Raw genomic sequence first — 24,931 nt, 5'->3', positions numbered from 1 at the left:
TTACTACACTTCACATGGAGATAGATTAAGATGGGTAGCCGTGTTTGTCTGTAGCAGTAGAAAAGAGTAAGAGACCAATAGCACCTTAAAGACTAACAAAAGTCGTAGCAGGGTAAACCCTATCTATAATGGCGGGGGGGGACCCCAACCCTCCTGAATCCCCTTCCCTAGTTATGTCCCCGCCAAACACTTTTTTCTCAGAACTGAAACATTCCAGACTGTTTCAGCTGCTCTTCATGTGCTTTGGACACTCAGATGTTTTCACGATGGACCGCTATCTATTCCTCTGCAAAGACAAGAAGTTACAGTGCTCAAAATGCAGCTATGGAATTGAATTTACAAAACAAGTTGCCCTTTTCGATGTTAATTTTCAGATGTTTGGGAAGGGTCTAGTGGTGCAGTTTTGATTTCGACAGTTGGTGTGCCAGCTGCTCTGAGAAATGTCTTTTCCAAGTTGGGTAACGGGGTGGTGCGGCTTGGAGAGCCACACAATATGTGTTAAAGAGCCACATGTGGTTCTTGAGCAGCAGTTTGGCCACCCCTGCACCACACTGTGTCAGAATTCCAAGGGTACCCAGAGGCTGAAAAAGGTTGGCGACTTCTTGATTTAATGCATAGAAATGCAGGCTTGGAATCTGCAAAACAGAACATCCATCGTAGCCTTCCCCTCTCATGATATGCTATGTGATTCACCCCCTTCCCCTTGCTGTTTCCCAAACAGATATAGAAACCTAATATGCACCAATTGCCAATGCAAGGGGCATTCTTTATAAAGCAACAGCTCATGTGCACACTTTGTTTTGATAGCCACAAATGCCCACATACACATTTGCATCTGTTCTTTTATTTAGTACTCAACCTAGCAGCCACAGTTCCTCACGCTGGGGCAAGGGAGCCCGCCTAAGGCTTTGCTACAAACAACGCAGATTAATAGTATGACCAGCGGTAAGAGCAGTCACAGTTACAGAGACGAGGAAGGGATAAATAGCAGCTTTGATGTTTACCCCTCTGCCTGGCCATGTGACAGCAACCGGCTCAAATGTCCAAGCATGGACGGAGGTTGTGCGTGCAGAATCCTGGTCGTGATTCTTTAAACTGTACAATGGGGAACAGCAGCTCTGAGCACTGAACTTACAACGTCAGGAAGCAAATGACAAACTGCTTTACACAAAATTTTTTTTTTCTGAGACAGCTAACTGACAGCAGGCATCGTGGGATGGGTCAGTTATTACCATTAAACTAGATTAGAATCTGTGCAGCGCTGGCATTTTGGCCTGCATTTGGGTCCCTTGCCCGAGCTGGTGAAATTTCAAAGAACAAGAACCCACAGCCTGCATCTCCATCAATGCCACTAAAGTCAGCTCCCAACCCTATTGGCTGAGGACGTGGAATTCCCTTCTTCATTGCAGGCCCGGACTGAGGTCAGTTCTTCAGTTCCCCCAGCTTGAGCTTGGCAAAGTCTGTGGCCACCTTCAGGGCTTCCTCGAGGCAGTCAACGTTTTTGCCTGTCGCCTGAGCAGAGATGTCCTTGCCACCCCCTTTGCCATCCATCAGTCCCGACACCTGCTGCACCCACTCACTGGCTTTCAGCCCTTTGCTGGCCACTTCCTGGGAGACAGAAAGAGAGAGTGCACGTCAGTGGCAGTGGAAAGTACTGTGAAGTCACAGATGATTTACAGCAATCCATAGAGTTTCAACGCAAGAAATGTTCAGAGGTGGTTTGCCATTGCCAGCCTCTGCGTAGCAACCCTGGACTTCTGTGGAGGTCTCCCATCCAAGTAATAACCACGGCTGACCCTACTTAGCTTCAGAGATCTGACCAGATCAAGCTAGCCTAGGCCACTCAGGGCAGGCACATTAGATTCTCCGGTGTTAGGGAATTTTCCAAGTTTTCCTGCAACGTCTGGTTTATTCCAAAAAAGAAAAAAGTGTGTTCAAGACTGACGGATCAGTTGCACCACAAACGTTCCTAGAACCAGAGCCTGCTGTGCCTGAAGTGTTCGTAGTTCCCAAAAGCTTCTGCCACAAAAAAGTCACTTTTTACTCGTAATTTGCTGTCGCAGAGTCATGCATGCTTAGTCTCCCTGACCCACATACCAACTTAATCACTTTTGGTTGCTTCCACCATACAGCCAGGACATGTACTATTTTCAACTGTAGGACCCACCCTGTGGAATAATCTTCCAGAGGAAACCCTCTGTGACTGTTTTCGCACAGGGCAGATTAAGATTTTTCTCGCTGGAGAAGCACATAATGATTATTTGGTTTTTAAGCTTTCCAAGTCAGGCATTTGTACTCTGCAGCTAGAAGGTTTTTAATTGATTTATTGTTATTCAACAGCATTTATGGCCTGCTTTCTCAAGACGTATCTCAAGTGAAATATTTAACATTAAAGCACCTATAAAACATGTTTTTAAAAGCACCCCAATTTTTGTTTAAAAAGTGCTTCTTAAAAAATGTCCTGTTTTATAAGGCTTGAGGACAGACAGAAGAGATTTGATTGATACCCCTCCCTTTACTCAGAGTGGCTTACAATCGCCTTCCCTTCCTCTCTCCACAGCAGACACCCTGTGAGGCAGGTGGAGCTAAGAGAGCTCTGAGAGAACTGCTCTTGAGAGAACAGCGCTGAAAGAACTGGGACTGACCCATAAGAACATAAGAGAACATAACAGAAGCCATGTTGGATCAGGCCCATCCCATCCAATACTCTGTGTCACACAGTGACCAAAATCCCTCCGCCAAGTGCCATCAGGAGGCCCACCAGTGGGGCCACTAAAAGCTCTCCCACTGTGCACCTCCTCAAGCACCAAGAATACAGAGCATCACTGCCCCAGACAGAGAATTCCAACAATAAACTGTGGCTAATAGCCACTGAGGGACTTCTGCTCCATATGCTTATCCAATCCCCTCTTGAAGCTGTCTATACTTGTAGCTGCCACCACCTCCCGTGGCAGTGAATTCCATGTGTTAATCACCATTTGGGTGAAGAAGTACTTCCTTTTATCAGTTCTAACCCGACTGCTCAGCAATTTCATTGAATGTCCACGAGTTCTTGTATTGTGAGAAAGGGAGAAAAGTACTTCTTTCTCTACCTTCTCCATCCCATGCATAATCTTGTAAACCTCTACCATGTCACCCCTCAGTCAACATTTCTCCAAGCTAAAGTGTTTTAACCTTTCTTCATAGGGAAAGTGTTCCAATCTTTTAATAATTCTAGTTGCCCTTTTCTGCACTTTTTCCAATGCTATAACACTTTTGAGGTGTGGTGACCAGAATTGTACACAGTATTCCAAATGAGACCGCACCATCGATTTATACAGGGCATTATGATACTGGCTGATTTGATTTCAATTCCCTTCCTACTAATTCCCAGCATGGCGTTGGCCGTTTTTATTGCAATTGCACACAGTCTTGACATTTCCAGTGTGTTACCCAAAGTCACCCAGCAGCTGCATGTGGAGGAATGGGGAATAATGCAGGGTCCAGTGGCCTATACCGCTTTTCTGCCAGAGCCCCATGGAGTCCAGCTCTCTCTTACCTGAGGAACCTGGCATAAGCAGATGATCTTGCTGGCTTCGTTATCCACTGTGAAAAGCATGGCAGCTGTCTCGGGAGAATGAGTCTTCAACAGCTTCAACGACTCGTTCAGCGCCTGCAGTGCGAACAAGTGATCCAGTGAACCAAAAAGCATGCTGCCAGGATAGGTGGCAGCTGTCTGAATCCACCCCAAGCACCACTGCCCTCGTCAGCACAGTCTCGTAAGTACTGGAGGGTTACATTCCGCTCTTGATCCTCTAATTTGAGAGCCAGGTTTGCTACACAGTGTCGGATGCCATGCCAGGTGAAGGTCTCTGATGCAGCTAGCCCATCTTGACAACTGAAGGGACGTCCTATGTCTGCTTTCACTCTGGGCCTGTTTGGTTGAAAACCTGCCATCTGGTGGTACATCCATATATCCTTGGGCTAAGGGCTAACTGTACTGCACTGAAAAGGAGCTGGATAGCCCCAAATCATCACCAGAAGCAACTGATGCTATTCTCACCTCTCTGGGCCTATATGTCTGCAACAAGAGAAGCAAACAAGCCACCTGTGTCCTATCCAATGTTCCCTCTAAGCTGTGGAGTCCTGTGAGCAAATGTTCTACTTTGTGAGCTACTAGCATTAAAGTTGTAGGCTATTAGTTAGCTCTGGGGCTATCCTTCCTGAGCTAAGACAAAACTGTGTGAGCTGGAGACTAAAAAACTGTGAGCTAGCTTGCACTAACTCAGCTTACAGTGAACACTAGCTCTATCTCCACTAAAACACATGCCTGTGAGAGAGGAGAGAAGGGCTAGTGTGGCCATTCATTTGGTCTACCTTTGCAGAAGCTCCGCTTTCCATCTCCAGTACAACCAGCGGCTGGTTGGGGTGAGACTCGATCAGTTGCTTTGTCTTGTCCAGGACCTGGGAGAGCAAGAAAATGTTCAAACATAACCCAGGGCTGCCCATGAGCATGACCAATAGGGATGCAACCCTTTCAGAATTGCTTCAGGCACCCAAGAGAAGCATCTCCCATGACTGACTTCCAGTTTACAGCATAGACATTCTGCCTTTCTTCCATAGAACTCAAGGCAATGGACTGGGAAGGGGTGTATGTCTCTGAATGGTCTACATCATGGGGCTTCAAAAGCACATTTGACTGGGTATTCAGCCAGCATGGAGTACATAAGAGACACACACGGGAAAGTCGGCTGTCCCTTTAAAATACTAAGAGCGGAGGCAGAGCCCTTTCCTGCTTATCTGCCCTATGTGTGTTACAACCATTTCTTCTCACTTGCACTCTCCATGTATGACACAGCCAAGGGAAGATGTGAAGGGGGAGGGCAGGAGGGGCATGGAAAGGACAAGCTCACTCGTTTCTGGACGTCGGCTTTGCTGGCACGATCCAGGTCGTCCATAACCTTCTTCAGTGCTTTGAGAGCCTCTCTCAGTTCATCCTTCTGCCACTGAGGAATGACAGCCGTGGCCAGGGTCTGCAAATGGAAGAAGAACTTGGAAGTCTCTCACCTTGACTCACAAGGGGCTGAGTTGGTTGTATTCCCGTTGCTACAGGCAGGGCTGTAAGTTTTGTGCATCTGGGGTCAGGCCAAGCAGAATCGAGCACCTCCATATGGGCCAGCATGGAATCCCAAGAATCTCAACTTTTCTTTAAAAACAAACAAACATCTAGCTTCTATAGGGTTTTTTGGGATAAGATTCAAATCCGGTGGGTAAAAAAAAAAATCTCAGGCCCTCAGTAAGAACATAAGAGAAGCCATGTTGGATCAGGCCAATGGCCCATCCAGACCAACACTCTGTGATCCACAGTGGCCAAAAAACCCTGGTGCCATCAGGAGTTCCACCAGTGGGGCTAGAAGCCCTCCCACTGTGCACCCCCCCCCCCAAGCACCAAGAATACAGAGCATCACTGCCCCAGACAGAGAGTTCCAACAATACACTCTGGCTAATAGTCACTGATGGACCTCTGCTCCATATGTTTATCCAATCCCCTCTTGAAGCTGTCCATGCCTGTAACCACCACCACCTCCTGTGGCAGTGAATTCCATGTGTTAATCATCCTTCGGTAGAAGAAGTACTTCCTTTTATCCATTCTAACCCGACTGCTCAGCAATTTCATTGAATGTCCATGAGTTCTCGTATTGTGAGGAAGGGAGAAAAGTACTTCTTTCTCTACCTTCTCTATCCCATGCACAATAAAGGCCTCTATAAAGAATAGTAAGACCCTGATTAAGTCTTCTTTTCTCTGTAGCTTTCAGGCACATGATTACTCAATGCAGATTTATGAAAATATATTATTTAGCGCAAATGCATTACAGGTCTTAGAATCTGGTTTCCCTGGGAAGGGCAGAATCTATGCTTCACGTAGCTCCTTGATTCATGGCTTCTAGGAACATAATTATGCAATAATGGAAAATATATTACTTTGCATATTGAATTGCAGGTGTCAGAATCTGCCCTTCCTGGGAAAGACCTTAAGGGCCTGATTCAGTTCTTTGCATAAAAGGCTTCTCTTCTAGAAACATAATGAGGCAATGGAGGGTTATGAAATTATCTTCCTTTGTATACCAACTTTCCCTTCCCTGCCTATAAATTCTGGGTTATATTGGTGCAGAGCAGGGATGGCCAAACCAAGGCTCAGCAGCCACGTGTGGCTCTTTCACACATCTTGTGTGGCTCTCAAAGCCCCCCACTGCCTGCCCAGCTGGCTTGGAGAACCCATTTTGTCTTTTTAAAGCACTTCTCCAACTAAGCCAGCCTGCAGCTCGGAGAATGCATTTAACGTTAAAAATTATTATTCTTTCCTATTTCCCTCCCGGCTCTCAGACATCTGACGTTTATACTATGTGGCTCTTACATTAAGCAAGTTTGGCCACCCCTGGTGCAGAGCACACCTCAAGCTTTGACTATGAGACTATGCTGCACAGCCAGCAGCCTCTCCTGTTCAGCATTCGGCAAAACAGCACAGTCTTTAGTGGCTCTCCAACAGCTGGAGGATTCTGGGGCAGGTGTTGCAATCCCCCCCCCCCCCAGAGTAGCCAAAGCTGTCTTGTACCTCGCTGAGGTCTGCAATCTCATGCTGGACTTCTTTATTGGGAGCAGTCTGCATCTTCACCTTGGCTTCCAGGTCAGACAGCAGTTTCTTAAGGCTGTCTGCTTTCCTCAGTGCCTTTGGAAGAGAAGTTCGACAACCGGTAAGCAGCACAAAAAAGAAACCTTTCAGTTAACAATGAGCAGTTAAGTATAACCCCCCCTCCCAACTATTGCTCTCTCAGCCTCATCAAATGCTAGTTTATTGATTGCTGTGTTGGTTGATCTTAAGAACTTAACTGCTGTGGACGGTTCCTGCACTAGGTGAAAGATCTGATTCCCCCGACGAAGCCTACTTGGAGGAATGCCTAGGGACTTTGTGAAACATCAACAACACATAACAAACCAACAAGTATCAAAAGTCCAAATGGCTCAATTATAAGCAATGTCCTTTTTTCATTTGGGCAGTATAACTCGGTGACTTTGTGCAACAACAAATCAGTCATCTATCATCTCCCCCCCTTTTTAGTTCTGTTGGCACGCTGCTGGGTGCAGCCCATTATTTCCTTCACCCGCCAAGTGCTTTCAAAAAGGGGGCAGGACTAGGTAGGGCTTCCAATGGGCTGTGCAGATAAAAAGGCATGTTGTTGAAAGAGAACTTCTGTCTGAAATGCTGAAGAGTTACTATCAGAGTCATATATCATCTTGCTCCCTGACATTTTGTGATTGGCTTCAGCTCCTGCAGCAGCCGTTTGGTGACTTGTGCCCACTGCCCACAAGCACAAAAAGGGTTGGGATCCCTGATGTAGTGCATGCACACGCGTGCCTGGAGGAAAGGATTTTGACATTTGCAGCTTCAGTAATGACTCAGTGCTCGCACAGGGGACTACCTTTACTTTAATATGAAACAAGATGAGTGGTCAGTCAGCCCCGCACTGTCTGCTGGGCTTGGTAGCAGCTCTCTTTCCAGGCAATGGTCTTTCTCAGTCCTACTACCCAAGATCTTGTAACTGGAGATGCCAGGGTCAAACCTGGGAATCTTCCACATGCAAAGCAGACCAAAGTGACCATGACCAAAGTGTCATCTGGGTCAGGGCCCCTCCCGCCTTCCCAAGGTTCCCGCCCACTCCCCTTCTGCTCACCTTCTGGGCTTCTGTTCCAGTTACGGCCACTATCCTCCGGATGCCTTTGGCGATCGCTTCCTCTGACACAATCACAAAGGAAGCAGCATGGCTGGAATTCTGCAGGTGCCTGCAGGAACATCAAATGCGGAGAAATACCTCAGTTTTCTTTTTTCCCCACGCCTTCTGCCTTAACAAATTTATTTAGAACTGCAAATGAGAGACCCACAGGGGACAGGAAGATCTTAGCTTTGCCCAGGGCTTTTTTTTGTAGCAGAAACTCCTTTGCATATTAGGCCACACACCCTGATGTAGCCAATCCTCCAAGAGCTTACAAGGCTCTTAGTACAGGGCCCACTGTAAGCTGTAGAAGAATTGGATATATCAGGGGTTTGTGGCCTAATATGCAAAGGAGTTCCTGCTACAAAAAAAGTCCTGGCTTTGCCACAGATCCTTTTGTTGACATCTCTTGGTCTTTGATGCCTTATGGCTTTGCACATAGAAGCAAGCTACCACAGTTGCCACTGCTAGGACTGAAAGAAATTAACTAGTTGCCCTGTTTAATACAGGGTAGTGACATGATCTCTCTTCCACTGGGCTTACAGACCAGGATAAGTAGGATAGAGAGAATTCAAAACAGACAGAGCCTGGCAAACACACAGCAGTTTCTAAGCATCTCCGTTCTACACGAGCATAACCCTCTTTCTGTGGATCAGAATCTCTCTTCGTTCTACAGTATTTTCTTTTAATTTGATTAAAGCTCTTTTGATCAAATATCTTGAGAAATAATTTACCCTGCTCTGATACAAGGGCCTTCTCAGTGGTGGCACCAGCAATGTGGAATGCCCTCCTGGAGGACATAAGGGCCCTGCAAGATCTCTCCCAATTCCGCAGGGCCTGTAAAACTGAATTATTTCGTCAGGCCTTTAATATTTAAATGGGAGAGGACTGCCATCCTACTCTGCTGAGCGATATTACTCATAAGGAATTATGACCACCGTAGGATTACCGTCAGAAAGAAAGTTACGATCCCGCCTATTGAAGTTGTCAACAGCACCATGATATGTATTTTATGTACTTAATTGTTGCCTTACTGTTTTAAATTGTATTTTCGAATTGTTTTAAACAGACTGTTAGCCGCCCTGAGTCCGCTTATGGAGAGGGTGCGATAGAAAATTAAAGTAATAATAATCATCTTCATCTTCAAGATTTAGGCCCAAACTAGATTTAATGATAAAAAGGGCAATATTGGGAAATCTGTCAGATAGAAGGAGTTAGATTTTATAAGGTAAAAAGGAAATATTGTTAAAAATAGTCCAAATAGTATGTTAAAAATCAATTAGCAGGGGTTGCATACAAAGGGCATTCCAATAAAATAGGCACAAACACACTGATCTTCCCTAGAGAACAGTCACACAAATGCTCTGGAAAAGGGGTCCTCATTAATCTGCCATTCATAACACGGGTGAGATGCACATGTAATTGAGACAATAAAAAAGTTCTAAAATCATTTGGGACAGGCAAATGGAAAGCATAAGGAGCAGCGAATGCTTCAGTACTTACGTTCCTCCACAGAACTCGACAGATGTGACTGAACCGGCAGCACTGGAGGGGTCAGCCAACATGTCCTCCACAGGTATGCCGATCGAGACAACACGCACGGGGTCGGGGTAGGTCTCATCAAACACTGCTCGCAGTCCCTGGATGGCTTTTGCCGCTGCCAGAGGGCAGTCCTTGGCATAGACAACCTGACGAATAGGCCACAAGATTGATAAAGCCCTTTTCATGTCACAGTGAATGAATGAATCTTTACAGAAAAGGGGTTAGTCTTTAAAACACATATAAACACAAACAATTATGGCAGCCTATCCAACCAGGGTTCCCCAACCTTTGTGAGCTTGAGGGCACTTGGAATTCTGATACAGGGTGGTGGGAACAACATAAAATGGTTGCTGAAGAAAAAGAGATTGGATTTCTACCCTGCCCTTCGCTCAGAGTCTCTGAGCAGCTTACAATCTCCTCCTCTTCCCCTTCTCACAACAGATACCCTGTGAGCAATGTTCCCTCTAAACTGCAGAGTCTTGTGAGCAAAAATTCTACTTTGTGAGCTGCCTGCATTAAAGTTGTGATCTACTGCATAAATTAGTGTGCTCTGGGGTCATCCTTCCTGAGCTAAAACAAAAATGTGTGAGTTGGAGGCTAAAAACCTGTGAGCTAGCTCATGCTAACTCAGCTTAGAAGGAACACTGCATGTGAGGTAGGTGGGGCTGAGAGAGCTCTGAGAGAACTGCTAACAGCTCTAAGAGAACTGTGACTGGCCCAAGATCACCCAGCTGGCTGCATGTGGAGGAATGAAGAATCAAACCCAGTTCTCCCAGATCAGAGTTTGTGCTCTCAACCGCTACACCAAACTGGCTGAAGCCCACAAGATATTTGAATACAGAAGAGAAGAGAAATTTTAAAAAGACACTGCCAAAGAGGAAATATAAGGAATAAAACTGACACTGTGGAGACAATTCCAATTGAAGCATTATTTTAATCTGCACAGTCAATCAAGTCTCCAGTAGCCAATCAGAAGCCCAGCTGGGCAAAAGTCCCATATTGTTTCACCCACTTTCTAAAAGCACTTGGTGGATGCCAGGAAAGGTGTTGGTGGGCACCTTTTTGGCAACCCCTGCTCTAGAACAAAGACGTACAAAAACCTATGTTGGTGATCTGAGAACTGGCCTTGGAGTACAGTTCTGTCTAAGGCATGCAAGCAGAGTGCAGGCAAGTTGCTAAACACCCTAGGGCAGGGGTGGCCAAACTGTGGTTCAGGAGCCATATGTGGCTCTTTCACACATATTGGTGGCTCTCAAAGCAGCATCACCTGTCAGCTGGCTTGGGGAATGCATTTAAAGTTACTTTCTTCCCACCTCTGTCTCACCCCAATCTATTTGCCTTCCTTCCAGCTCTCAAACATCTGACATTTATTCTGTGTGGCTCTTACATTAAGCAAATTTGGCCACCCCTGTCCTAGGGATTCCAGCACTAAGTATAACCCAGCCCTGAAAGTTAAATCACTATGCACTCTACCTTGGCTTCCTGAATCATCTGATTGGCAATCTCTTCTGCCTTCTTGATTTCCTTGGTAGACATGGCTCCCTTTGCAGTAAAATCAAATCGTAGCCTGTCTGGGGCAACCAAGGACCCTCGCTGGTCGGCCTCTCCCAGTACAGCACGCAAGGCAAAGTTGAGGATGTGGGTGGACGTGTGGTTGCTCATGATGGGTCTTCGCCTGGACTGCAAATTAAAGATGGATATGAAGTGATAGTGGAAATGGGGGTCCTGCAACCAGACAGCCTACAGCTGTGCTGCATCTTGCTCCAGAAGCCATTTTATATAATCCTCGGCAGCCTCACCAAATTTTAATCTCAATTTGATAAAAAGGTTTCACCCCAAATGATCATGTTTTCAGAAATCCACGAAGATTAAAGGTCAATTCAAACATAAATCACTTAAATGCACATCACTTAAATGTGCATTTTTCCTCTTGGTTCATAGCTCAACACTGCATCTCTCCTTTGAGGTTTGTATGTTATGCCCCAATGCCTAGACTCCGTAACACTGAAGCCCTTATTTTGGGATGCCATAAACTTACTATAGAGGCAAACTTACTATTGTGAGGGCAATTGAATAGTACAATCCATTGCTAGTCCCCAAGCCACCCAGCCCACAAGTGTATTTATTTACAAAAAATTGCACCATGCCTTTTTACTTTCCACCAATTACAAAAAGAAACGTTCTCCAGTATCCCCAGAACAAACCAGAAATGGATCTTAGCTTAAATAGCTAAGATGTGAATCCAGAAAAACATTCAAGAGATTACTCTATCCCGGTCTTGTGACCCACTCACCTCATCCACGTACAGCCGAACCATGTCTCCTACTTTGAGGTTGCCATAGACTGTGCCTATGTGGAGCACATAGCCCCCACGCACCTGTACATTCTTCACTGTGAACTCTGTCTTCTATAGAAACCAAAAAAAAAGAAGACGACTATATTGGCAAGGGCAGGAACGGAGGGGCTGGGGCTCTTGTAACCACCTACCCAAACAACAGATCCAGAAACCTGAGAAGAAGTCAGATTCTGGGACCCAACATGGGGGTATGTATTTGCGGAGACAGATACAGGCATTTCATTGCAGTCTTCAGCACCACAATGGCAAAATATTCAACAACACCATCCCCAAAGACCCGCCCAATGACTTTTTGAATGCCAAAGTCGCAGCAGCAACATACATCCTCGCTGCCATCGTCCTCCTTCATGAGATAACCCTCGTCGTAGATCTGTCCTCCCTGCTCCGCATAAAAGCAGGTCTGATCCAGGATGATCCCGCACTCCTGGCCCGTAGACACTTCTTCCACAAACTTCTTGTCCCGGCGGAGGGCTTTCACCATGGCCACAGGACTGTCAAACTCTGCAGGTTGGGGAGCGGGAAGTGGTGGAGGAGGGGCACAGAACTCTTTATTTAAAAGTCATGACAGGCCGCAGAGAGGGCAAAACAAGAGGCAGGTGACTCCAATAAAGGTTATCAGCAGTGTTCCCTCTACACTGAGTTAGTGTGAGCTAGCTCACACATTTTTGTCTTAGCCCGGGAAGAATGGCCCCAGAGCAGGCAATTAATGCAGTCGCCAAATTACTCGCTCATGACTTTGATGCCAGTAGCTCACAAACTAGAGTTTTTGCTCACAAGACTCCACAGCTTAGAGGGAGTATCAGTAATCAGTGCAAGTCTGTGGGCTTAGAAGGGTGAAACTCTGCTTAGGAATGCAATGAATATAGCAGCCAAGAGGCTCAGGTTGTCTCAAAACTCTGATGTAAGCCGCTTTGGATCCCCAATGAGGAGAAAGGTGGGGTATAAATAAAACAAATAACAAACATAGCTGAAGATTGGGGGGGTGGGGAGAAGATAAAAGGTAGGATGGTTGGTGGGAAGGAAAGAAGGAAGCAGGGAAAGATGATACAGGTGTTACCAGGAGGGAATAGAATGGGAAAGTAGATACAGGGGTGAATGAAGTGTCCTAAGTCTTTGTAGGTTCCCCATTTTGCAACTGACCTGGCCTAGCAACCAACACTGTGCAACTGTGCCACAGTTTTTGCAAGTAGAGACTGCCAGAGAAGGGGAACCTGAAGATGGGAAGGTAGATAAAGGTAGCTTGGCTGTTAGGAGAGTGGAAAGAAAAGGTCCCCTGTGCAAGCACCAGCCATTTCAGACTCTGGGGTGATGACGCTGCTTTCACAATGTTTTCGGCAGACTTTTTACGGGGTGGTTTGCCATTGCCTTCCCCAGTCATCTACACTTTCCCCCCAGCAAGCTGGGTACTCATTTTACCGACCTTGGAAGGATGGAAGGCTGAGTCAACTTGCCATTGCCTACCTAAACCAGCTTCTGCTGGGATCGAACTCAGGTCGTGAGCTGTGGGCTCCGACTGCAGTACTGCAGCTTTAACACTCTGCACCACGAGGCTCTTTTTGTTAGGAGAGTAGGAAGCAGGAGAAGAGGGAAAACTAAGGAGGGTGTTCCATGCAAGTCCTTGCAGGCCCTCTTGTTTGTAATCTTGTAAACTGCTGAATATTCCTAATTATAGATGCCTTTGGGTGTAGGGATTTTAAGAGGAAAGAAGGCACAGGAAGCTGAATTTGACTAAAGCCAACTCCTTGTTGTCATGTTGCAAGGGAGATAATGGGCCAGTGCTGTGAGATCTTACAATAAAAAGAAATAGCCTAAAACCTACCATATGTGCCACTGGGATCCGACGTATAGTTGTACTTGACAGAGTCGTCTGTAACCTCCAGACCCCTGGACCGGAGTTCTTCAATAGCATAGATGTCCAACATGATGAGGTCTTCATCACCACCTCCCTTGCCCTGGGATTTGAGCTGGGAACAGTAACAAACCCAAGGGTGAAAGGCAGGAAAAGGAGGCCTGAGTACATCAGCAGTGCCCTTGGCCATCCTCCCTAGAGGCTACAAAACAGCACTGGACCAGATGGGGCAGATCAACTAATGAAACTAATTTTGAACTCTGTTATATGTTTACAGATTGTCCGAGCAAGCTTTCCAGCCATCACCAGGAAAAAAGGCTGCCATCCAAAGCACACTTACTAGGATTTTGCGCCTGCGTTTAGGACTGTGGGATAAAAAGACCAGCAAGGCTGTGGTAGTGGAAAGTGCTATCCAGTTGCAGCCAACTTATGGCAACCCAGTGGGGTTTTCAAAACAAGAGATGTTCAAGGGTGGGTTTGCCATTGCCTGCCCCTGCATTGCAACCCTGGACTTCATTGGTGTTCTCCCATTCAAATAATGACCAGGGCTGACCCTGCTTAGCTTCTGAGATTGGATGAGATTGGGCTAGCCCGGGCTATTCAGGTCAGGCCAGCAAGGCTGAATCCAATTTAATTTCTAAACAGAAAGCTCTTCCAGGGTGGGAGAGTTGCAGCTCTACAGAAGGCAAGATGTAAAGCAGTCAATGGCCAGATCTTTAAAAAGCTCTGCCTTTTTGTAAGAGTGCAGGTTCCTGCATGCTAGCAGAAAGAGAGACATGCTGATGCACAACAAAGAAACTAAACTCTTTCCCATAGGCATTTGGCTACTCAGACTGCAACGACTCTCAATGCATTCATTCATCTTTGCTCAAATGAAAGTCAAGGTGCATTTTATGCCTACTAAATTATGTTGATAATAGTATTTTCTCCAGGTAGGCAACCATGTCGGTGTGAAGCAGCAGAACAAATTCTGAGTCCAGAGTCAGATATAATAATTTTTTAATGAAAGGGATTTGCTTTTCTGTTAACAAAAGGGGTCGTGAGAGCCAGTATCAGAGAAAGTGTGCCTGTACACTGAAGCTCATTCCTTGAAAAAAACTTTTGTTGGTCTTAAAGATGTCACTGGACTCAAAATGTGTTCCACTACTTTCTCTAGGCATCCTTAGTTGGAAGTTAGAATTGAACTGTTGCTTATTTTTCCTTCCTTGTGCCCTTTCTACATCCATTCTTGTTTTTTCCTGTTTCTGGTTTTTGTGAACCATGCACTATGAATGTAAATACACACACATCCAACAACATCCAACAAAGGGAAGCCTTGACTCTCAAAAGTTTATACCCTGCAAATCTTGTGGGTCTCTTAAATTGCTACAGCTTGGTGTAGTGGTTAAGTGTGCAAACTCTTATCTGGGAGAACCAGGTTTGATTCCCCACTCCTCTACTTGCACCTGCTGGAATGACCTTGGGTCAGCCATAGGTATTTTTATTTTTTATTTTATTTGGCAGATTTATATTCTGCCCTTTCCCATACGGGCTTAGGGGGGATTACAAACATAATAAAAACAATTAAAATCCAACAATAAATTAATAGTCTACAATTAAAACAACAGGGCAGGCCAGCTTCTGTGAGAGCTCTCTCAGCCCCACCCACCTCACAGGGGGTCTGCTGTGGGAAGGAAGATTATATATATATATATATATAGCTGTTCTATCTGGCTAACCTCTGAAACAGTCAATAACAATATCTATTAGGATCTAGGGGTCTTAGAGGACCATATGCTGAACATGAGTCAGCAATGTTATGCGGTGGCTAAAAAGGCAAATTCAATTTTGGGCTATATCATTAGGAGAATAAAGTGTTATCTTCAGGGAATAATACATGAAAGAGAGGTGACTGTTCTGCTTTCCATTGTGCCACTGGTTGTTTTTGAGTACATTTAGCACTTTTGGGGAAAAAAATTCTGCATTTCTTTTTACAGTGTTATTTATTGATTTAAATATATGCACTATGCTTTTCTCCTCAAATGGGCGCAGAGGAGCTTGCACCAATAAGAAATGCAACATCGCTAAACTCAAAGCAAAATTGTGCCTTGCTCCCCTCCTGGATTCTGAGCTGACTCCTCCGAAGGCACAAGCTGTGAGCTATGGGTTAAGGGTTCTTTGTCCTTCGTCTCACTCTCAAGGCTCACACCTTTGGCCATGCAAGAGTTCCGGCTGTAAACTGCCTTCATGCAGTGCGCAGAAAGTGAGTCACACAAGTTTTAAAACCAACCAACCTATGGATCGACACATTCACTTGACGCTCCCTAATGAGCTTGAATTAGCTATGGCTGAGCTTTACCTGGGCAGCCTTCCTCTCCTCCTCGAAGCCTTCCATGTCAACTTTCAAGCCCTTCTCCTCTGCTATCAGTCCAGTGAGATCCACGGGGAAACCGTAGGTGTCGTACAACAGCCAGGCAGTGTCTCCTGGAGAAAGAAAAGTAAGACAGCCAAGAGTAAAATTTTGTGGAGTGGCACCCACTCAGCCCAAAGCCACCCAGCAAGCTTTCATGCCAGAGTGGGGATTCAAACTGGAGTCTCCCAGATCCTAGACCGACACTCTAACCACTGTATCACACTGGCCATCAGGCTGGTTGAACTCTTATGTTGTTCTGTTTCATACCAGGAATGGTTTTATTGTCTCCTAAACTCTGAATCTTCCGGTCAAGAATACGGCGCCCTCTATTCAGCGTCTTCAGGAACTGAACCTCCTCTTCGTTGATGATGTCTTTCACCATGTCAGGGTCCTTCTTCAGTTCAGGGAAGGCACCGCCCTGAAGCAACAGGGATAGTTTAGCCAGAACGATTAACTCTTTTTTTCCCTGCTTCATGCCCCAAGCAACCCCCAAGTCTCAAGAGCAACGAAAGGACTTTACCAATGACTCCACCACCACGTCAACCAGGGTCGCAAAGAAACCTTTGTGGGCATTCAGCTTCTCATGGGCGTAGCGCACAGCCCGGCGAAGGATGCGCCTCAGGACGTACCTGAGGAGAAACAGAGAGCAAGAGGTTAGCCTCATTTGTAACCAAGAGAGCAGAATCTCCTCAGCACCAGGATTCACAGGCCCCACCCGTAATGCCCTGCTGCACAGCAAAAGGACATTTGATCAACTAGTGGTTATTATGTTTTTCAGTTGGAAGGCTTCCATAGATCACTTCTCGTTCCCAGAATGCCAAGGGTAGAGCCTGACACTAGCTATACCCTGTGCTCAGTGGATTCAGCAAAGCATCCTTACAGAGGCTGCTGAGGAAGAGACCTTGAGATCAGAAAGCCAGAACGGCACAGTGGTTAAGAGCGTCAGACTAGGATCTTAAAGTCCCTGGTTTGAATCCCCACTCTGCCATGGTTGCTCATTGGTTGCTCATGGTCTGGGGCCAATCCCATTCTTTCAGCCTAACATACCTCACAGGGGAGTTGTTTTGAGGATCCTTAAAAAAACAAAACAAAACCCAGTATAACAAAGTGCTGGAGAACTCAGACTCCTGCACACCTTGTTGTATTAGTTTGGCTGGTCTTAACATTCAACATGACTTTGGTTTTGGGGTTTGACCCAAGCAGCCGTCCTTGAATAACAACTTCTGACCTTGCCTCAGTCATCAGAAAGCAGTGTCATCTGAAAGTCAATGGCGCTTGGTAAGATCAAGTTGATTCACTGGCTCCACCTTCCATCCTCAAAACAGTGATCACAGTTATCATCCTTAGCAAGTGGAGTTCATTCCTTGTTAGAAAACCAAGCTAGGGTTGGTGGCCAACATTCCAAGAATCCTTACGTCACATCGTTGTCACCTCATAACAGCTTGAGAGAACCATCTCTGAAGCGTCATTATGTTTTTAAAAGGGCTGCATATGGCTTTCTGCTCTGTCGTTACTAAGCTTGGATCATGAGCCTCGTTCCCGCTCATATCGTAATGAAGGTTCAGCATTTTCAGGGAGCCAAAACACAACACACACACACCCTTTGTCAATGGACCAAGATGGGTGCAAACAGATACAGGGATTAGAATCTAAACCTTAGTCCCCATGCCCTGTAGCATGACCACACGCCCTCATGACCCAGGTTGACAAGCTGAACCCCAGAACTCCCTCACCCCCTGCCGGTGTTATCGGGTCTGCCACCATCTGAAAGGGCCACGGTGATGGTTCGGGCGTGGTCAGCCAGGACACGATATGCCATATCAATGCCATCAGCATCCTCCTCACCAACCTTTCCAGAGTATGGCCTGCACCCTGTACCCTAGGAAGAAGAAATACAATAATATTTAAGAACTGAAGAGAGATGTACAGTTCCACTCGTGAGAAATGAGTGGATGATCGCTCTGCTACATTTGAGAACAGAAGGGGGAAAGTATCCAGCTAGGGTTGGCAGTGAAGTTCAGTGGGAGAAAGATGCGCTTTGCTGCAACAAATAAACTCAAGGTCAGGGGTCTCCAACATGGTGCCCATAGGCACCATGCTGCCTGCCAAGTGCTTTTAGAAAGCAGACAGGGCTAGGTAGGACTTCTGCCCAACAGGGTTTCTGACTATCTGTGCAAATAAGAACACATCTAATTAAACAGAGCTTCTGCATGAAATGCTGAAGAGTTACTATCGCATATATAAGCTTAGTATTATAGAACCAGAGTTGGAAGGGACCTCCAGGGTCGTTTAGTCCAACCATCTGTAACTTGCTCCCTGGCTTTTTGTGTCAGACATTGCTTGCACTGGCAGTCATTTTGTGATCATGCCCACTGCCCTCTGTCAGAATTCTAAAAGTTCCCACAGGCTTAACAAGGTTGAGAACCTGTGAGCTAGGGCACAGAACATGCTCTCTGGAGAGAGGGAGGGGGAGATCACCCACAGCCAATCTGCAGATGGATGTTTACCCACAATGCAACCCACAAGGCCAGATACCTTCTGGATAGCCTCGAAGTAGGGCACAAAGAGATCTGTGTCATAGTTGGACATCTTGTTCTGCAGCACGGATACCAGTCTCTCAAGACCCATTCCAGTGTCAATACTCTTCTTGGGAAGGGGCTTCAGGGTTCCGTCTGACTCCCTGTAGAGTGGGAAGAAACACACCTCCTTTGTAATGCAGAAGACATGACCAGGGACCCACATCTCTCCCCATTCCTCACAGCAGTTAAAAAACACCACTGGATATTTAAAGACTATGTGCAACCTGAGAGAACCTGTAAACACGAGTGAGAATTAAAACCAATCCAGAATAAAACCCAAGACAAATAACATTTCCCTAACTAACTGTTGTTTGCTGCCTGGCTGGTCCGAAAGCAAAATCCAATATCTGACATCCAGCATGTAGTACAGACAAGAACGCTTCTTCATTGAACACAGGAAACTCAAAGGTTAAGTTAGTGGGTGAGAAGCAGGCTCCTGCAACATCCTTACACTGACTGTGAAAGAGAGAACACCACACACACATATGGGAAAGTGTCAGGGGAATTCTTGCATCACCTGTTGAACTGTATGAACACCAGGTTCCAGATCTCCAGCACATTAGGATCATCCTGATTAACCAGATGCGCAGCGTCTCGGTCTCCGATCCGGTCATAATGGATCTCACTGCAAGGCCCACAAGGTCCTGTGTCTCCCATTTCCCAGAAGTTGTCCTTCATGCTGCCTGGGAGGATCTTGCTGTCTGCCAGACTACGGAGAAGGAAATGCCCAGTCTGAGTGATAGAGGGCCACGAAGAAGGAGGCAGGTTCTTTGGTACATCTTTTTAAATAACCAGGAGTGGTTTGGATTACAAAAGAGACTTTGGATACCAGGACCCATTGAGTGGATTTCTCATTTTTTTAAAAGCAATGTTTACATCCAGTTAGCAAACCCAGGGCTTTTTCTGTAGCAGGAACTCCTTTGCATGCTAGGCCACACACCTCTGATGTAGCCAGTCCTCCTGAAGCTTACAATAGGCCCTTTCTAACTTATTAAACTTATTATTAACTTATTATTAAATTCTTTCTAACTTATGCTATCCCTTCTTTCTCTTTGTATTTAAATATTCCTTTTTGTTTGGCTTGGGATGGAGCAAGGCAGTATTCTTAGCGTAAGAGTCAAAATCTAGCCCAATTACCAGTTAATTTATTCTTAGAAAAATATTTATTTATCTATAGATTGATTGATTGGCGAACTGGATGTTATCTTAAATGCTAAATAAGATGTTCTACAATGTTATATATACCATAGTACTTTATGCATAGTAAAATTGTGATATATGGAATTAATCTACTTGATAGTACTTCACCCAACAAAGTTCTGTATAACTTGGAATTTCTAATAAACTTATCATAAGTTTTTTTTTAAAAAAAGGAGTGTGTGGCCTAATATGCAAAGGAGTTCCTGCTATAAAAAAAAAGCCCTGAGCAAATCTACACCTAAAATGTCTGCAAGAAAGAGCATCTGGTTCAGGTTATAGCAATACCTGGAGCTGGCAAACAGAAATTTAGAACAGGATTCTAATTGTGCTGCTCTGCCTCTTTCATGCTCTCTCTGTTTTCAGGGAAATCCTGGGCCTCTCCTTATGGCTTCCCTCTTTTGCCATACCACTTATCACCAAGCAGAGGTTCCTGCTCTCCAAAACACACAGCCAAGTTTCAATGCACCCTGGAGTTCCCCTAATTCTCCGCCACTTACCCTAGATCCAGCCAGATTTGTTTGCATTCAAGATCTGGCTGCAAGCCAGCTGCCTCATTTCCGCCAAAGTAGGTGACATAAAGCCTCTCAATAGGGATGCCAAATTCCTTGGTGAGCAGGTCCAGGGCAAATTTGCAAGCCAGTTCCTGAACAGAGAAGAATGCAGAGCTAAGACACTTGGCATGATCTACTAACTTCTCAAAGGAGCTTCAGACACCACCTCTTCCACCCTAATGCTGCAGTGGCCAACACTCAGAGGCTGATATAAATTTCACAGCACCATGCATACCGCTTTATGTGGTTGTGCATATTTTGTGTGTCCGTCCGTGGTAGGGACCTCTGCTTTTGCTTTTCAAGAACGGAATATTTCCATTGTTCATATAATTCTGATTCTCAATGGGGTGCTAAATATGTGACAGTACCACTTCAGATTGCTATAATCCTGAGATGCTAGTTTAAATAGGTGTGGAGATTTTCTTAGCATGTGGAAGCAATCAATTATGTCAAGTTGGGAAAGCAATAACCTAATTAGATAAAGCAAACAAACGTTCCCTGCATACAGAAACTCACAACTCAGGGAGAAGGATTCTAACTCGTACTTGCAGTCAGAAGTGGTACTGCCTAGAGATTTAGAACCAGAATTGTTTGAATACTGGGTCTATCCTGTTTTTGAAAAACAGAAGCTGAAATTCATACCACATGCAGACTTGTAGTCAAATACAGGTTTCCTACCAGAGTTGCAGAGAAAAGCACGGTTTTGTCATTTAAAATATTGCCTTTCTCCCAAGCACCTCAGAACAGAAAGCAGGTAACAGCTGAATACCTACCTGCAGTCAGCTGACCCCTACCCACCCAGTGTTATAATTATGGTGGTGGAAAGTGCTATTACACCTGACCGTGACTCCATAGAGTTTTCAAGGCAAGAGACATTCAGAGGTGGAACACCATTGCCTGCCTCTTCATAATAACCCTGGACTTCCCATCCATGCACTAACCAGGGCCGGTCCTGCTTAGCCTCCAAGATCTGGCTAGCCTGGGCCATCTAGATCAAAGCATTATAACTGTACCTTGAAGTAATCTCCAAAAGACCAGGAGCCCAGCATCTCAAAGAAAGTGTGATGGTAGACATCCTTGCCAACGTCATCCAGGTCATTGTGCTTCCCGCCAGCCCGGATGCACTTCTGCGTATTGGCTGCTCTTGTCAGCTTTGCCATGGGGTGGGAGGGGTCGATAGTGTTGAGGAAAATGGGTTTGAACTAGAAGAGAAATAAGGAGATTCGTTTCAACCTTAAGTTTCTAAGGGAGTCCCGCTCCAAAGGTTTGAGATCTACCACCCTAAATCAACTATGCACGGGTGAAACAGTACCCTTTTCAGTTCATGCTAAACCTACAGCTGATCCACTTAATCCAATCCTAACAGTATGGCAGGAAGAGAAAAATCTCCATATAATCTCTCCATACCATTCATAAGTGAAGCTGCTATTCCCTGTGCTGGAGACCAGTCTAGATCATGATATTGGTGTCAGCACACTTTTAAACGTTGTCCTCTTCTGAAGGAGTTGGATTTGCAGCGGGTTTAAATAAATTAAACGATCTGTTAACATTTTAGATCTCAGTAACATCCAACCTGATTCATGCCAGCATTGGCAAAGAGGAGAGTGGGGTCGTCCAGGGGGATGGTGGCAGAGGAGTGCACATATGTGTGCCGGTTCTCCACAAAGAAGTTGATGAAACTTTGGCGGATCTGGCTGGCCGTTAAAGCCTCCATCTTCAGAGCGACACTCAGCGCTGGTCAGCGGAAAAACAGAAAAGAGCAAACACAAGATTTGAAGGCAATGCTAAATTTCCGTGTAAGTACAAGCTGCCGTAATCAGAAATGGAATTTCAGGCTGCAGCATTAACTGTTATATGATGCAGTTGGTGTATATGTTAAGAGGCTGAGAACACTGTAAAACTGAGGCCTAATGACAATCTACCTCACAACAGTCTCGCCCCCATGTACCTGGTGCCAATATAAAAGGAACGGGGTTCCCCAAAGTTAACCAAACCACCCTCTGAGCAGTGCTGTTTGTGAATGAAATCGATATGAGAAGATGTTCTCAACATAATTTCTGCCATTCTGAATTTCACTACTTGCAGAATTACCAACAAGTTTTCCCAAAGCACTGTCATATTATTCATCTGAGGCTGGTTTTTAGTAGCAGAAGCAATCCTGGTAACAAATAATTTTTGTTTATGAGAATGCAAAAAATTGTAAGTGACATTGTAGAGATCTGCGGGTTTGTTTTAAACTTCACTTACTTCATTTATACCACACTCTTCTCCTGAAAGGAGACCCAAAATGGCTTACAACATTCCCCTCTCCTCCATTTTATCCTCACAACAATCCTATAAGAGAAGTTAGGCTGAGAGTGTAAGACTATGGTGCAAAGTCACCAGGTGTGCTCCCATGGCAGAGTGAGGATTCGAACCAATGTCTTCCAAACATTCTGACTACTACACCACACTTGTTCTCATGCTGGAAGTATGTAGTATAAATGTAGTATAAACATAGTATACATCCAGTTTTCTTTTACAAAATTAAAAAGGAATAGTATGGGAGGGGGAAACGAATGCACATGCAGAAAAAGTCTGTCCCTCGCAGTAGATGCAGAATCTGGACAGCAAGCCATCTCCTTGTGGGTATCAGCGGCAGCTCTCTACTTTCTGTGGACACACACAATACTGCACCACTGATATACGTGCACCTGCTATCAAGGACACAATGAGCAGATAGAAAGATCTGACCCTTACTTCCTGAACAGATGCTGCCCAAGCCAGCAGCCTCCCAAAGCCAAACACCAAGGCAGCAATCTTCCAAGTGATACCCACATGACCAATGTTCCCTCTAAGCTAAGTTAGTGTGAGCTAGCTCACAGATTTTTAGCCTCCAGCTCACACATTTTTGTCTTAGCTCATGAAGAATGGACCCAGAGCACAGTAATTTATGCAATAGCTAACAACTTTAATGCCAGTAGCTCACAAAGTAGAATTTTTGCTCAATAGACTCCACAGCTTAGAGAGAATATTGCACATGACATCTGTAGAACTCACATCTCTCCAAATGTCTCAATGTAGCCAGCATGGCCGTGTCTCAGCAAAAGTTTCCCAAAATCACTACCATTTCCTCTTAGATGCCACTTAGCAACCGCTGCTAATATAAAATTTTAATTCGTACAATTCTGTGCCATTACTATGGCACTATTATCCTTGATTCCCCACAGGGCAGAAGAAAGTGGGAAGGAAGAAATTGCTACAAAAAGGGTTAAATGGGAGGTGCAATAAAATTATGAGTACTATTTAAAAGGCAAGAGGGGGAAATATAAATCTGTAACCAGCAAACTATAATTAACATAAAAATCCCAGGTCCCTGACTCCATTTAGTCACATCCAAGGCACCAGAACAAAAATGGCACTACACTATGTAACTTTGGAAGGATAATCAAAAATCCAGCAAAGCAGTGGTGTGATTTAGTGAACAGAGTGCAGGCTACGTAAGGCCCAGGTTCAAATCTCCCATGGAAGCTCACTGAGTGATCTTGAGGCAGTCACTCTGTCTCTCAGCTAAAACTACCTCAAGAGACTTGTCATAAGGACAAAATGATAAGTTATATGTTAATCACAGTTGGATGAAACCTCCAGAGCAGGGGTGGCTAAACTGTGGCTCTTTCACACATATTGTGTGGCTCTCAAAGCCCGCACTGCCCTGTCGGCTGGCTTGGAGAAAGTATTTAAAGTTGAAGTTGCTTTCTTTCCACCCTCCCTCCCCAACCTATTTTTCTTCCTTGCCTTGCACCTCTCAAACATCTAATGTTCATGTCTTGTGGCTCTCAGACATCTGATGTTTATTCGATGTCGCTCTTACGTTAAGCAAGTTTGGCCACCCCTGCACTAGAGAAATACACCATATATGTATGATCTGTTTCCCAAGTAGTTTCATGCATTACGTATACACACACCACATCTAATCTATATATAGTGGTGGAAGTTACAACTCTGCTTCTTCCCAGGATTCATGAGTGCAGCAAGATCCCCACCACAGCTTGGCAGGCAAATACAGACGCCCAATTTACCAAGCACTGCCACAGACACCATGACAAGCTCCCACGTGGCAAAGTGTCATATTTATTCAGCCATGCACGCAGGGTCATTCATTTCTACCACAGTCAACTCAAACTACCAGTGTACCCAGCTGGCTTTAGCCTTTCCCCCCCCCCCCCGCCCCCGGCAATTCGTCGCCCGGATCACACTAGTATGCTTTGTAAGGAATAGCGACACACACACTCATATCACACCCCCTTGGCATGAACCACACTCCCAGCATCCTCTGCAACTATGGCCCTAATGCAGAGCTTATAGAAGAAGCTGAGAATCGCTTTTATTTTGAAGGGCTGGGCAAGAATTCCCAAGTTTACTTTAGCAGAACTTCTTGCATTCTTTCATTCATTCTTCTCCCCCCCAACACAACCACACCCCACTTCCCAGCCCTACCTGTCTCCTAGCAGCCTTTCCTCCACCGGCTGCTGCAATGCTGCCACCGTGCACCCAAACCTGCTACGGAATTGTCCCGCCTATCGCATCATCACCAGCTCTGAGTTTGGGCTTATTACTGGGCGAAAGCTCTACTTGTCATCGTCCCCCCTCCCATGATTCGCCAAATTGCAAACGTCATCGTGAAACAGGGACTTTAGAGCGGCTGATGCAACTGCTTTGAAAAAGTTGTCACGTG

The 24,931-nt window shown here is 45.4% G+C and overlaps 1 protein-coding gene across 1 annotated transcript; it reads right to left on the bottom strand.

Annotated features, from left to right (window-relative positions):
* Positions 1-824: 824 nt before the first annotated feature.
* On the bottom strand, positions 825-24,779 carry AARS1 (alanyl-tRNA synthetase 1). Its single transcript, XM_060253716.1, has 21 exons — positions 24,694-24,779; positions 21,791-21,951; positions 21,231-21,419; positions 20,164-20,309; positions 18,984-19,175; positions 18,423-18,567; positions 17,621-17,766; positions 16,408-16,516; positions 16,155-16,305; positions 15,834-15,958; positions 13,466-13,610; positions 11,969-12,147; positions 11,584-11,697; positions 10,764-10,970; positions 9,252-9,436; positions 7,710-7,818; positions 6,593-6,706; positions 4,893-5,012; positions 4,357-4,443; positions 3,539-3,652; positions 825-1,608 (listed from the first exon to the last, which is right to left on the bottom strand). Exons 2-21 carry the CDS (start codon positions 21,929-21,931, stop codon positions 1,423-1,425), a joined length of 2,904 nt encoding a protein of 967 aa, XP_060109699.1. The 5' UTR covers positions 21,932-21,951; positions 24,694-24,779; the 3' UTR covers positions 825-1,422.
* Positions 24,780-24,931: the final 152 nt, after the last annotated feature.

The sequence above is a fragment of the Heteronotia binoei genome, chromosome 14 (genome assembly GCF_032191835.1).
Source record: "Heteronotia binoei isolate CCM8104 ecotype False Entrance Well chromosome 14, APGP_CSIRO_Hbin_v1, whole genome shotgun sequence".
Lineage (NCBI taxonomy): Eukaryota > Metazoa > Chordata > Lepidosauria > Squamata > Gekkonidae > Heteronotia > Heteronotia binoei.
The sequence above is the reverse complement of the archived record's forward strand: the minus strand, read 5'-3'. Positions and strand labels throughout refer to the sequence as shown.